Raw genomic sequence first — 14,753 nt, 5'->3', positions numbered from 1 at the left:
AGCTATAGCAGCTGCTGTGCAGCTGCCTGATGCAGCTCCGCCCTGAAGCTGCGAAATGCGCCACCTGTGCCGCCGCCCTGAAGCTGCCCACGAAATGCGCCGCCCTAGCTGCGAAATGTGCCGCCCTAGCAGCCTGCGAAAAGGAAAACGCCCCGCTGTACCGTCGACCTGTCTAGATCTGTCTGTACGTCCGTACGGAACGGATGAGGTAGGCAGATGAGGCTAGGGAGAGGAGGTGTGGCTAGGGAGAGGCTCTGATACCAGTTGAGAGGGGGCGAGTAGTGGAAGAGAGCAAGAGAGTGAGAGTGAGAGAGAGTGACACACTAGTGCGGGTGTGAAGAGAGAGTGAGCCACACCACAAACTCACTTATGTTTTATTAGGATTAGGTTTACCCTATGACTGTCTTAGGACAGTCATAGGTGTCCTATCTTTTAAAGAAGGGTTGGCAATGTGCCTTTACCCCAACAGAGCTAGCTGACATGAGGGCATTATGGATCAGCGCGGAGAGACGGCAATGCTACTGTGCGAGGGACGCGGAGACCACACGCGACACAAAGAGTAACTAAAGCACATGATCCAGGTCCGGTCTATCTCAGCTCTTCTCAGTGGAGACCGCCAGAGACAAGGCGACACTCTCAACATATCCCATGAGATACAAAGGTCGAGCAGACCACGTCCTCCGCCACATCGAGAGACAACTCAACAGACGCAGATTTGAGATATCTTTGCAGCCCACTAGAGAGCCATCACGGTGTCAAGTTTTTGACTTCAGTTTTCAGTTTTGTTTTTTAGCTCTTTAGCTCTTTAGCTTAGCATAGCACTTAGCAAAGGCCCTAGAGCGCCCTTTGCTTCAACCCATTGAGGCTTGTAAGAGTTTCATTTTTCTGGTGTACTTTCTCCCATAGGCTCATGAGGCCTCTCGAGGACGTTAATCTCTCTCTCTCTCTCTCCCTTTGACACAGACCCGCATGTTAGAAGACTTCAAGAGATGCAAATCCTAGGAGACATGATTTCTCGAGTGACGAGTCTAAATGAATTAGTCAAAGGGAAAGTACATGCCCTTGAAGGCTTATCAGATTGGATTGAGAGCACAATCAGACTGAAGCAAAGATGTTCCTCTCACCAACACTCTTTGGGCTCTTTATTGATGAGATCACCACCTTCATTGATGGCCAAGGAGGTGAGGGATAGGGGCTTGCTGATTTGATGATATGGGATACTACTGTATGTAGACGACATAGTCGTCATATCCACTTCAGCAGTAGGCCTACAAAGACACCTAGAGGCCCTAGAGGTGTTTTGCACGGGGGAGAGATTTGAAAGTCAACCTTGGTCTTGCCAAGGTCACGAGCTTCATCAACACAGCTTCACTTGTCGAGGGGAGCCGGTGAAGATCATGAAGTCATACAGTTATCTCAAGGAAATCTTCACAGGAGTAGCTTTTCACGATGATTCATGCAACCGTTAGAGTAAAACAATGCAAACGACAGGCCCCTAAATCCCGTATGGAAAAGGGGTATGTAGCCCAAGAATTCACACAGTGGTATGCTTGGAGTCCAAACTTCTTTACTTAATGTGCACTTAGCAAGTAAACGGACAATGCATGAGAGAAATGTGGAACCAACGACACTTTTTTTAGCCCATTACACACCATTTAGGAATCCCTACCACTCGTTAATTTGCACCCCCATGTGGGTCCCTTTTCACACTAATTCGCTCATAAATTTCCACCGTGACCTCCAATTCACGATCTGTTTGCACCGACACATTTCCCCATTCATGTGGGACAATCCTAGTCACATTATTAACACGAGGGTCCCTACTACACTAACGCATCTCCAGCCCCCTTAACACACATACATCACCACCCGGAGTGCGGAGGAGGTACGCGATCCACATCTCAACAATTTTGTATGCAAGTACGCTTCTGCCAACATCTCCGACCACCCTCTGCCTTCCATCCAAGATGGACACAATGCGTCCAGTGTGTCACGCTCTAGTAGCAAAGTGCTATCTAGATGTAAACCCTTGTATATATGTGTGGGGGTCGTGGTGCTGCTGCTTTGGTAGACAGCCTAGGATGAAGACTCTTCTGAGCTCTTTGTCAGCCTATTGCTTTGCAGCTCAAGTCCTCCTGGATGAAGCCCAAATCCTGGCTGAGCTGCTGCTCCAATCTGCTCTTCAAGTGGATAAGTGATGAGCCCCAAAGGCTCTCCTTTTTATATCCAAATCAACTGACTCGTCAGGACCAAATTGGCCGACCCATAAGCAGACTTTCCACTCTGTAATACCCGACTGCTGGTCTGTAATCCAGCCCAGTATGCAGCCCCGCCTGGCCATGTGGCAGCTAGCCACTGGCCCAGGCAGATCTGCCCTTTTCTGGTGCATGTTCAAGGCCTTCTCCTACACAAGAGCCTCTGCCAATCAGTCACTATTTTCCTCCTGGAACATCTTTCTGGCCCTGCTGCAGCCTTGGATCCACTGCTCCAGACACCTGCAGCCACCATACAGATCCACATGTAAACTAGCCTGTTCCTGGTCACCCCGTGCTGCCATCTCATGCTTCATCTGCTCCAGACAGTCCATGCAGACAGGGAGATACAGCTCAGGTCTGTTCCAGTCCAAATCCCTGGCTGTACATGTCCAGAGCACCTTCCATGTGCTGCCATGTGTCATCGGAGCACTTGCTGACAGGGTTCCATGCACTGTGGCTGCTCCATTTCATCTCCAAGCTTTACCATGCAGTCTGTGTGCTGCCCATGTGGTAGCCCCCTTTCTTGTATTTTCTTTGTATGTTTGCTGCCCAGATGACAGCCAATTTGTTGTCCATGTGGCAGCCCCATCCTATCCTGTTCCGCACACTCCTCATATGGGGGTTACAAATGGGGAGGTGACCATCTAATCCAAGAGCAGCCAGAGCAGGGCTGAAACGAGCCTCATCTATGTTGGGGAAATCCAATATTCCTTTTGATAATCAATCTAGTGTAGCCTTGCATTTGAAACTTGTAAAATCTATTCAATCTTACACAAATTCAACTTCCTTCATAAACGGAAACTCAAATGTGACAAATGCACCAAAAATAGACAACTCCAAAGAAAGTACAATATGATGCAAAAGATTCGCCTAATTCAACAAGAATCTAATACTATGCTAATAAAAGTACTAGAAATAGTCACCGAGATACCAAGTTTTGTCCGAAAACTATCAATCCTTGCTTTGGCATCATTAATGCAAATCAAATTGGATAGCAAATGTGTTTGTGAAAATTATACTCGAGACTGAAAATCGCAATCCCATCTCTTGATTGGCTTACTTGAAATTTCATGTTTAGAAACTTCTTCGAATGGAGGAATGGGATAAATATAAAAACCCATACCTTTTACAGCACTTCAACTAGCAAGGACCACCTCTCCCTGAAGGGAGTTTCCTGGTGCAGAAATAATACAACATATGGGATATATGGCAATGCAAAGAGCTGAAAAAAGCAAGCATGCAAACAACAAGCTAAGATGGATATGAAAGTCCTTATAAAATTTCAACGATCTGGCTGGGCTCATTCTAGTCACGATTCACGCAAAAGGCAGAAAGGGTCTCTACACACAAAAGCTCCAAGCTCCACATACATCCATGCTTCTTTAACAACAAAGATCATACGGCCATTGTAAAAATATTAAGTCTAGACTGTATCAGACCGTCATTAGATACAGCAACTATCATCTGAAGATTCATTAGATTCTTTCCATAAGAGGAGAGAAAAAAAGTCAAGATATCAGTATAATCAACTCACGAAGGTTTTTTAGTGCTAAACTGCCAAACAGGTATATCCAAAGCACACCTGGTTGCAGGACATTACAAACATGCATAAAAAAAGATTGGATAAGTGATGTTATTGTGTTCAAGCAACTCATCAAGGTACCATTCTGAAGTATACCAGAACCAATAGATTATGTGCAAAATGTGCTTTATCTCCAGATTCAAAGACTGCACGTTCGAGACACATTACGAAAGCCTTAAAGCATAGTTTGAAACTTTTGGAGATGTACCTGGAATGTCAATATTGTTTGGAGAATTCCCTCAGTGTTAGGCTTTGCTTCAGTTATGGACGACTCATTTGTTTCCATCAAGTCTTTAGAGTAACTGCAAAAAGGAAGTGCAAAGCTGTAAAAATAACCAGGCATACCACATGAAGAACAAAAGCTAAAGCTGGATTAAAGAGACAACATGCATCACAAATGATGAAAAGATTTCAGGCACCAAGCCACCAAGAAAGTTACCATGTTTTCTAGACTTACAAGGGGTGCATGCACGTACGTGTTATGGACCTCACAATGCCGCTCCATTTGGATGCCTCACAATGCTGCTTTACATGCATACCTTCATAAGACTAGAATATATGGAAAGTTGCAAATTGAGGACTTTTTTGAAACGAAGGGAACAAACAAGAGAACAATGAAGGGAAAAGAAGGGGAACGGGGGCCGTGGATAAAGCGGGGGGGGTGTTTTGATGATGGTAAAAGAGAAAGAGAGAGACATTTATTAAGATATACAGTGATAAGACAAAAAAAGCAATAAAATACTAGCACTATGAATAATGTAGGGAGACACATAGGTGCACATAGTTCGCTATGGCTCCAAAGACATCTTTTCCCAAAAAAATAATATTTGACTATGAAATAAAATGTTTGTAGGAACTTCCTATGGGAAGTGATGAAAACGCAATATGGATGCACTCCAGAGTAATGTACCCATGTGTGACGGGGTCGATGGTTGAATGTCAAATGTAGAAGTCTTTTGTGTTTTTTTTACGTGTGGTAAATGGTCTTCTGTGCATGGAATGTTGTCATGTCAATATCTGTGTTACATCCAATGTGGTAAATGTGTGGGCATGCATCAAAATACCTTGTTTTGAAGGATGGTTGTGTGCTAGTGAAATGTGACCCCAATTGTGTGAGCCATGGTCTTGGTGCAATGTTTTTTGAGGCAAGGTAGAAGAGTGGTAAAAGGAGGCAATGACATGGAAAATTTACGTAGAGAGGTGGCTTGCATGAGGAAGCTACGATTTTACGTGGAGCCAATGCTGCAATACGTGGGGACTTGGCTCATTACGTGGGTGGCATGAAGGATTTTCCAAAAGGAGTTGACGCTGCGTTATAGAGGGGGGGCGCAGATTGTAGAGAAGGAAAGAGAGGCTTTCCAGAAAGCAGGAGAGAAGGTGACGACTCTGGGTTTTTTGAGAAAAGAAGGAGGTGTGCGCTGATTGCACATCGCTGGTGGTCTACGCTGCCTTCTGCGCTGATTGTGAGAGAGAGCTTTGCTTGTTTGAGGCGCTCGTACAAAGCTTGCCCCCCCCTTCGCTGGAATTCTATCGTTGGAATTTGAAGAGCTACTAATCGCTTGTTCTTGAGGTGAACGAGAATTTGAGGAGCAGATGCCAAAGGATTGCGCAGGAAACTGCTCATACACTGAGGAGAGATTGCTACGTACGTGAAGACAACGCTGATTGGGAAGTTGCCCATACATGTGGACAAGGAAGGGTGAGGACCTGTTCGACTGAAGTCTGGAGGATCTTGGATGATCTGCAGGAGTTGTGGCTCATTCCTATCGCTTGTGGTACCACATATGTGCGTTATTCCTGTCTGACTGAGTCTTGTTCATCGTGTCACTTGTGCCATCTCGGTTGAGAGTCTTCCTGGTGTCTTTGTGCTTGTTTGTGGCCTGTTGAGGGTATCATCTCAAGTCATTGTGGTCCGGGTACATGCTCTGGGCGTTGTGCATTTGCTCTATTTCTAGTGGAGCCCATATTGCTAGTCAAATCCCATAGGGAGTCCCGACCTCATCTACAAAGCTAATTGAATTATAGTGATTTGCTGGTTGTTTTTTCTCTCCTTTTGCTTTCATGAATGTTACTCTTGGCTGTCTGAGGCATGACCATGCATGCTGAACTGGTAAACATTTCCATGGAATGAAAAAGAGTTGCTTCACACTCGTCCTGTCTTCAGTTGCATAGGCTCTTTACTAGGTTCCCTACCACTTTTCTTTCATCATCAGTTTTGGCAATCCTGCTGGGGACCCTTGTGTGTCTTGAATTGGGATGTGTGTACCCATAACAAGGACGCCCAGAAGTGTGGAGAGCAATATCTGAGGACGAAGCCTCGCATGCGGGTGATTATTTGCGAGGAATGTAAAAAGTGTGGTCATCGGAGCAAAGATTGCATTGATTACAGGGTTCGTGTGATTCGTCTTCGAGCTATAATCCAAAGAGTCCTCAAGAAAGATGTTCAAAAGAAAAAGATGCAGAGTTAGATGCAAGCTTGGCACTGAAGGATGAAGATTCTGTGAGGGACTACTGTGTACAAGAGATAAGCAAGAACCGGAAGGTATGGCTCATGAATTTCCCCGCTTCTATGGGTTGCCACATGAGGACCCTGAAAAGTTTATTGAAAATCTGGAGTTTACAGCTCTGATCAAAGATAGGAATGCACCAACAGTGTTACTTCAGATATTGACCTTTTATCTAGTAGGAGAGTCTCATGTTTGGCTGCAAGAATTTATAGCTGGTTTACATACTGAAGACGGGGCACTAAGGGCTCCGAATTATGCCGAGGTGAGGGCTGCCTTTGTGGCACAGTTTGCATGCAACCAAGATTCTAATAAAATGTGGAGGGAGCTGTGTAGCTTGCAGCAGCATCCTAACCAGACTATGGACGAGTATCTGAGTAGATTTACTGTGTTGTGGAATAAGTGGCAAACAGCCTTGCTGCCAGAGGTTCCACCCCGAGTGATCAAGAAGGATCATTTTGTCTCAAGATTGAAGCCCGAATTAAGGATAAAGATTGAGTGCAAGGAGTTGCCCACTTGTGAGGATGTTGTGAGGAAGGCCAGGGAAAAGGAAAGAAAACAAAGGAGGCTGGTTGAGTTAAGTAATGAAATGCCTGTGGTGCAGCCTAGACCTCAAGTCACCTTTGTTGTGAAGGATGATCCATCTAAGGCAAAGTCTAAAAAAGAGGAATCCTTCAAAGAAGAACTCCAAGAGATGTCAGAGTTTATGAAAAACCTCAATCTCAACTTGATGAGTGGTAGAGGACGAGGAAGAACCTCCAATGGGAGAGGAGCAGGAGGGCTGCCTCCTCTTGGTGCTCCATACCCTTGGCAAGCAAGCCATGGACGTGGGAGTTATGTGCCTAATGTACAGTGCTACAACTGTGGAGAATGGGGGCATTACAGTACTCATTGTCACAAGCCTCCTCGGGTGGGTGGAGAAATGTATTCTTTGCCGGCTGGATTAAACAACCAGGCTAATGATCATAGTGTGGAGGTGAAGGACGCAAGCCAGCCAAGTAATAGTGGAGTCGTGAAGGCTACAGCTGAGGAAAAAGGCAAAGGGAAGGTGGTAAGCCTGCTTGGGTTAGAAGAGGATGAGGTGACAGCCATGCCATTGGGGAAAAGAGACCGTGAAGATGAAGCAAGCACAAGTACAAAGAAAGAAGAACCTGCTGAGAAGAGGGGGTTACTTACCATAGGAAGAGGATTAAACGGGTCAAGAAGCCTAGAAGAAAATTCAAGACTCTAGACTATCCGATTGGGAAGGAGCAAGGGGAATATGATTTGGTAGAGGATCTTTCCAAGCGGAAGCCTGACATCACATTTGGTCAGATGATCAGCCTGTGTCCCAAGTTGAAGAAAGAATGGAGAAAAGCAGTAAACCCTCGTAAGTGGAGCCCTCAGAAGGAAACAATCAAACTAATGTCAGTTTCTGAGCTTCCAGATATCTTGCCTTCAGTAGAAGCCTGGCACAAAGGAGTGGGACTTGGTGAGGCTTATGTCGACGGTGGAGCTCCAATCTGTGTAGTCACACAGTCATGTGTGGAGAAATTGGGCTTAAAGATTCATCTCCTTCAAGGTTCCGCATCCGAACGGCGAATCATGCTAGGGTTAAGACCTTGGGAATTGTGGCTGGAATGGAGATTGAAGCATTCAAGGTTCATTGCAAGGTAGATTGCTATGTCATGCCGGCTGGTCTGGGAGCTTATCCTCTCATTTTGGGAAGACCTTGGTTACGGAAGGTAGAAGCAATACAGAATTGGGGAAACGGAGTGATTACAGTGCATAGTTCTAAGGGACAGAGGATGCGGCTTGATATTATTAGTCATGCTGAAGTTTTTGATCCTGAAAAAGGGGCAGAGGTGGACAGTGAAAGTGATACTGACAGTGAAGAGGAGAGCAGCCTTACTTCAGACAGTGATGATGCTAATGTAGCCTTTATAGGAAGGATGGAAAATCTGCAAGTGGATCTCACAACTGAACTCAGTGCACAAGAAGAGGATAGAAGTGAGGTAATGGAGAGATTCATGCAGCCCACGATTGCTCATGAGCCTATACAAGAACTGATTCAGCATACAATAAATCCAGATCTTACTCCTGGAGAGAAAGAAGAATATTATAGGATATTTCACAAGTACCCCAAATTGTTCATCACCTCGTATGAAGAAATTAGGGGATTCCAGGGGAAGCCACTAAGAATTGAGTTAAAAGAGAATGCTAAGTCAGTATGTCAGAAAATGAGGAGATTAAGCCCAGAACAAACAGAAGTGTTGAGAGCAAAGATAGTGGAGTTGTTGAGAGCTGATATTATAATGCCAGTGACGCATTCGGATTGGGCCAGCCCTGTGGTGATTGTTCCAAAAAAAAAAGGGGAATGGAGAGTATGTGTGGACTATAAACCTTTGAATGCTGCTACCAAGAGTAATCACTATCCTCTGCCATATATGGATGACATATTAGATAGGGTAGCCGGCCATGAGATGTATAGTCTTTGTGATGGTTACTCGGGTTACTTCCAGATTGCTATAGAGCTAGAAGATCGACTAAAGACCACCTTCATCACTCCGTGGGGGTGCTCCTGTTACAAGCGGATGCCCTTTGGTGAAAACGTCTCGCTGGATCTCAACCTTCCCGCTTGTGTAATCTTATGACAGCTCATAAATTACAGCAAGGAAACACTCTCAAATGCTCTCCCTCTCTCTCCCTCTCTCTACAGATACACTAGGGCCCAAGACAACAGTCAGGCTGGACCCCCCCGAAGGTTTTTATCAGAGAGAAAAGAACTTAGTACAAGAGTTCAGCGTAGAGCTGTTCATACATATCCCAAAAACGTGAAAATGAATCATTACATAAGCTCTTAGGCTCCCTTTCTTGGCAACAAGCCACTTGTCAAATTCTACTTTACTTTCTAATTACATGCCACTAAGGGCAACTCTAGAGTCTTCAAAGCACTTGGTCACGCGAACCGCCTCCTAGGCTCTTATTAGGCTTCATTGCGCTTAGGAAAAACAACTCTTCCTAGTACCTGCAACAATTAATTAAAGTGCACCACCATGGCACCCATTAATTGTTAGCGCTTTGCATGCAAATAACACACTCTAGACTAATTCTAGTCACGGTGGGCGTCCCCACTGAACACATGTGCACACATAACAAACATAAAAATATATATTTATTCTCTGGTCGACCAAAGTCAATGCTCTTGATCATAATTAAGGAGCTTTGACCAAGGGTCGAGGCGCCTTGATTATAGTCAAGTCTCTCCAACCGAAGTTGGCACATCTTGGTTAACCGTAGTTAACCCTCTTGGCACATGCCAAGTCTCGTTGACCGAAGTCAACACTCTCTGACCGTAGTCAGCTCTGTAGTTCTCTAGTTAACCACAGTTAACCCTCTTGGTAATAAACCAAGTCTTCTTGACCGAAGTCAGGCTTACTTGACCAGAGTCAAGTATCTTTGACCGTAGTCAATTCCCTGACCATTAAAAGAACTCTTTGACCATAATTAATACATATGAAAACTCTTTAATTATGATCAAATAAATGGTCAATTGTACTTTGACTTACGATATTTACATGATGGTGACATCTCCTCGGCTTCTATTCACTTGACCTCAACTGAAAAGCTTCCTTGTAAACATCCAAAAGCTGTGGATGATCGGACAACATGTCTTCATCCATCCACTTGGCATCTTAATGCCGTATAATTTCTGAATTTTACAAGGTATCTGTAAAATTCTTAGCCCTGAGGGCCTTTGCATACAGTATGATACACAATCTACTCTGGCTGAAGGACCTAGAGTGCATTGAATGGTAGGTGCATGGGTCATAGGATAAGGGTAGGTGTAGATGGGAAGATGGAACTTGAGTGATCTCAAGGGACATTAATGAAAGGGTATCACCCTTTCATTGTGAATCTCACGTAGCATTCTCTCTACCACATTGCATTCATCCACCATCTCTCTCCCACCTTGCATGTAGGTCAAAATAGAAACAAGTACTCTCACGAGGGTACTCTTCCCCATTGGAGGGCCAATCGGCATTCAAATTCTGCATGCATTGCATACATTTGTTTTCTCGAAAAGTCTGGTTTTTCACAACTTATATAGTACTCCTTATCCCCTTTGACCTCTCTATCTTGCAAACACCACCAAGTACTAATAATCCTAACCCCCACTAACTTGGCCAACTTTTAGCCTTCATTACAATTATCTCAATCTCCAGCAACAACCTCAACTTCAATCGCAACTTCAGCTCCCATAGTCCCTCTTGTATTTAATTGCAGAGTAAGGAGAGGAGGACTAGATTTGCCCCTCCACTCCACCCTATAGAAAGCCCAATCTTCATAATCAGGCCACTTGGCCTCTCAGTACAGTAATACAGAGGGTAGTTGTACCCATAGTCACAAGAAACATTTCGTCTGTTTCGCCTTTCAACAGGTTTTGTTTCGTTTCGTTTCGTGTTCTCAGACGAGACGGATGGGTTTCAAAATGATAATATATATATTCAAGGCTATTGGCTACTAAGATATGTTATACTCAAGTTTAGAGTTAACAAAGAGGAATATAAGTCAAGAAACCCAAAAAGGATATATAAAACACCAACACATTCTTCAAATTTATTTCAAGCTTTCAATCTTGATTCTCAAGTTTCAACTTTAGATAAATCAATCTTTAAGGATTGAAAAGCATATGTATTCTAGAATCTAGATATATGAACATTGAATCATTGAAAAATGGAAAAAAATAGTTTTAAAAAATATTTCAGGATTTGGGCGAAACAGCATTTCGTGCATAGAGTTTTGTCCTGTTTCGAAATGTTTCGTGACGAAACGTTTCGTCGTGTTTCGACAGGATGAAATGTGTTTTCATGTGACTATGGAACTTGTACCTATCATTGTCTACGGTACTCAAACTCACAAGCATGCAAAGCACATGTGTCTTCTCGCTCTTCTTGATTCAAATTAACATTCTGCTTCAATTAATCATTGACGGACTTATGAGAGAGTAGTAGCTTGCTTGTCTATTAAATTGATATAGAATTTTATTTCCTAAGATTGTGCGGTTAAATCATGAGGGTTTTTAGTGCATGGTGTTGACACAAATCAAACATGAATCCTCTTGAACTCACCAGTCCCAACAAGTATCAAGAGGTGGAGTCCCCTCCTGTCACAAAAGCACCTATCACACCTTCAACAATGGTGGCTCATACTCTGATACCATTGAAACAGAACTGGTTCTAACTGTGGTTAACCCTAACTAATTCAGCCCGGTTGGGTAGAAATGAGTATTTTTTAACATAAAATACTTGCCTAGGCTAGATTCATTCCACTTAGAAGCATGGAGTGTAATACTGAAGTAAGCAAAAATTACAATGCAGAAATGAAAAGCGAAGTACCTTTTAAAATTGGAGAGAGAGAGAGAGAGAGAGAGAGAGAGTCAGGGACTGGGCTTACAACAGAACTTGTGAGGCACAAGCACAAGGACAGGAAAGGGTAATTCCTTATTGAGTTAAGCTGGAGCTAGGAGCTCTTGCTGTTAGAATCCAATTTGGCATTGTAACAGTGTATTGATCATAAGCCCCAAATGAGGCAGCCATGCCTTTTATAAAAAATAGGGCAGGCTATTTGACAACTTTGTAACACCCAAAACTACCACATGGCATCATTCTAGCAGCCTAACATACAAAGCACAAAGCCAATTAAAAAGCCACTAACCCACCCCCTTTTTTACATTTTCCTTACTGGAGTGCCCTGCTTGAACATCCGCTGAACCTACCACGTACCCTAAGAATTCAACTTGTTTTGTCTAACAGGCAGAAACATCATTATTCATATCCAGACAATTAAAAGTATTTTCATCCATCCATAACAAAATTTTGGGGATGAAAGTGTCCCATAATGGTAGCTATTGTGGAAGATGCACACTGGTGCATACTTGGAAAACAGAGGTCCATACATGAGGAAACATCAGCTTCAGGAGCTGCTATGTTATTTTTGGTTCACTTGTGGCATCCACATCCTTCTCCGTTTAGGGTGAAGAAGAATCTGGACGTACCTGGACATATCACTTATACAAAGTTGAACCATTCATGCTCTCAAGCTCTCTATTGTTCGGTCTGTTTAAACACCATTATGTAACCTTTTTTGTATGAACATATCACATGGTATAAACAACATGCATATGCTATCCCTCATTTTTCTTGCATGCAATATCGATGCTATGAGATATCTTTCCCTTTTATCAGCTGGTTTTTCTACAGTTATAATTTCAAGTGTTTAACCATTTAGACCGTATACACCCATATGTTGCCCTCTAAGGCACCTAGTTTCAACAATTTGTACAAGCTTTTACAATCTTTGATTGTGATAAGACTACAGGCAAACTAGGAATCTTTTGACAGCCCTATAAATCAGTTTCTATCACAAGAAAGAAGATTGTGAAAGAAGGCTAGCTATAAGAAGAAAAATAATAAACTTCGTTGCTGTTCAACAACACAATTTCAAGCCTTTTGCTATAACAAGAGGTACAAAAGGATTCTAACTTGTCCCACATGCTTGTATGGACTGGTGCCTGCTATGAACATGGGTAGCTGCCTGGGTATGTGTGAATAGGCATATAATAGGGAAACATACGTGCGTCCATGCGTGTACTTGTGTGTGTGTGTGTGTGAGAGAGAGAGAGAGAGAGAGTGAGTGAGAGAAAGAGAGAGAGAGAGTACACGGATGTGTGTGTGCATAGATACAGAGATAAAGGGGAGAAATAACAGCCAAATTACTTACTAGTGCTCTTTTCTCAAGTCCTTCTCCCTATGATCCTTTCCACTTTGCAAAACCATGGGATCCATGTCCTTTACCCGAACAATCTCTTCCCTGTGATCTTTTTCCACAGATCTGGGGTCCATCTCCCTAAAGCGTGCAATGTCTCTGTCTCTGTCCTTGTCAAGATGGCGATCATGATCCCTGCTTCTGCTGTGCGATCCATCTTTGCCATGAGTCCTATCTTTCTCTTTATCCCTCTTATCCCTTGAACTTCTTTCCTTCTCTCTCTTGTCCCCATCTCTGTCTCTGTGGTCCCTTTCAGACCTCTGGCTATCCCTGTCTCTGTCACTCTTGTCTGTGCTCTTCTCCGACCTCTCTCTCTCTTTCTCCACATCTTTCGTCCGCTCTCTGTCAGCTCCTTTGTCCCTTTCTCCTCGCCCTTTTTCATGCCTCTCTTGTTTGTCATGTTTTTCATCAACAACCTTGACCTTCTTTTTTCTATCGTGTCCATCATCTTCGCTCTTTCTCTTATGTAGTTCACTCACACCTGCACCGTTCCAGTCCTTAGCTGATCCCATGCAATCCGCAGCACCTCCGACAGAATTGTGAGGCACTCTTCGATTGCAATCTGTTCCAAGCGAGAGAGCATCGACCAGAAAACGAGAAAATCGGCGAATGGAAATGAGGTAGATGGAACGACTGCAGAATATGTGAGACAGAAGGGGAAATGGCGTCCAATTCATCATCGAATTGTTGGAAAGTTTATGTTCGACGAAAATGGTAGGAAAAATCAGTCCAGAAACCACAATTTACAAGGGAAATGATAGCATAGTTTCTTTGAAGGAGGATGCTTACCTGAGGCAAAAGTGAAGACGAAGACGGGAAAAACTCGAGGCGTTTGTTGCTGAGAAGGTGAGACCAATGGCAAGGGAGTGAAAAGCTTGGCCTTGGCTGAATGAAGATGCAGATGGCATCTATGGAGACCCTTCTACAAACCAATCAACTAGAACTATTTGGCCAGCTGCTATGCGGCCTCTGCATGAATCATATTGAGTTTAAGGGTGTTTACAGACTAGATCTTGCATTGAATGCGTGAGCTGGATGTGGGGCCCATCCATGATTCGTATGGTGCGCAAGTGTGTAAACACCCTTAGTAGACATGTTGTATGTAAACATGTAGACCTCTATTGGTGTGATTCGAAGTTTTGATGTGCATGATAATGATCATGATGTATCCAATCTTGTTTGATGCCTATATTTTCTAATTGTAGCATAGGTCTCCTTTTGAGGAATATATTCGTCCGAAGTATGATGTTTGTCTTGAATTTTCAAACTCTAGCACAAACAAATAAAAACAAAAGGAATTAATAGATTTGGAGTGGAATCCTAAAGTACTATAAATTTGCATGAGAAGAACGTGCTCCTTAGAATATGTGCGCAAGGATGGCAAGAGAGGGGAAAGGGAAAAAGAGAAAAGAAAATCCATACATAATAAATTTATAATCATACCACCTATGTTGGAGGTGTAGCATATGAGAGAACACATCCACTGTTGGATGTGTTGAGCAAAAATAAAGCAATCTTGCAATGTCGTACTTACATGAACTGTCAATGGTTCGCAAGTTCACTCTATTTATTGGCTATTGGATCGATTGTAGCTGCAAAGTAGAC

The 14,753-nt window shown here is 43.4% G+C and overlaps 1 protein-coding gene across 2 annotated transcripts in view; it reads right to left on the bottom strand.

The window, feature by feature from the left end:
• Window positions 1-14,244, bottom strand: part of LOC147901039 (protein RDM16-like) — an 87,269-nt gene extending 73,025 nt beyond the window's left edge. The window contains exons 1-3 of one of the 2 annotated variants that reach the window (XM_087376035.1): window positions 13,938-14,244; window positions 13,104-13,781; window positions 4,046-4,139 (exon numbers count right to left, since the gene is read on the bottom strand). In XM_087376035.1, the coding sequence (XP_087232161.1) occupies window positions 4,046-4,139; window positions 13,104-13,781; window positions 13,938-14,056 (891 nt within the window). In that variant the 5' untranslated portion in view covers window positions 14,057-14,244. Of the gene's footprint in view, window positions 1-4,045; window positions 4,140-4,313; window positions 4,360-13,103; window positions 13,782-13,937 lie in introns of those variants that run through there. The other variant, XM_087376036.1, reaches the window with a different exon arrangement.
• Window positions 14,245-14,753: the final 509 nt, after the last annotated feature.

The sequence above is a fragment of the Dipteris shenzhenensis genome, chromosome 6 (genome assembly GCF_047967505.1).
Source record: "Dipteris shenzhenensis isolate YYH24624 ecotype China chromosome 6, Dip_SZ_1.0, whole genome shotgun sequence".
NCBI classification, from domain to species: domain Eukaryota; kingdom Viridiplantae; phylum Streptophyta; class Polypodiopsida; order Gleicheniales; family Dipteridaceae; genus Dipteris; species Dipteris shenzhenensis.
This window is presented reverse-complemented; position numbering and strand designations above follow the sequence as displayed.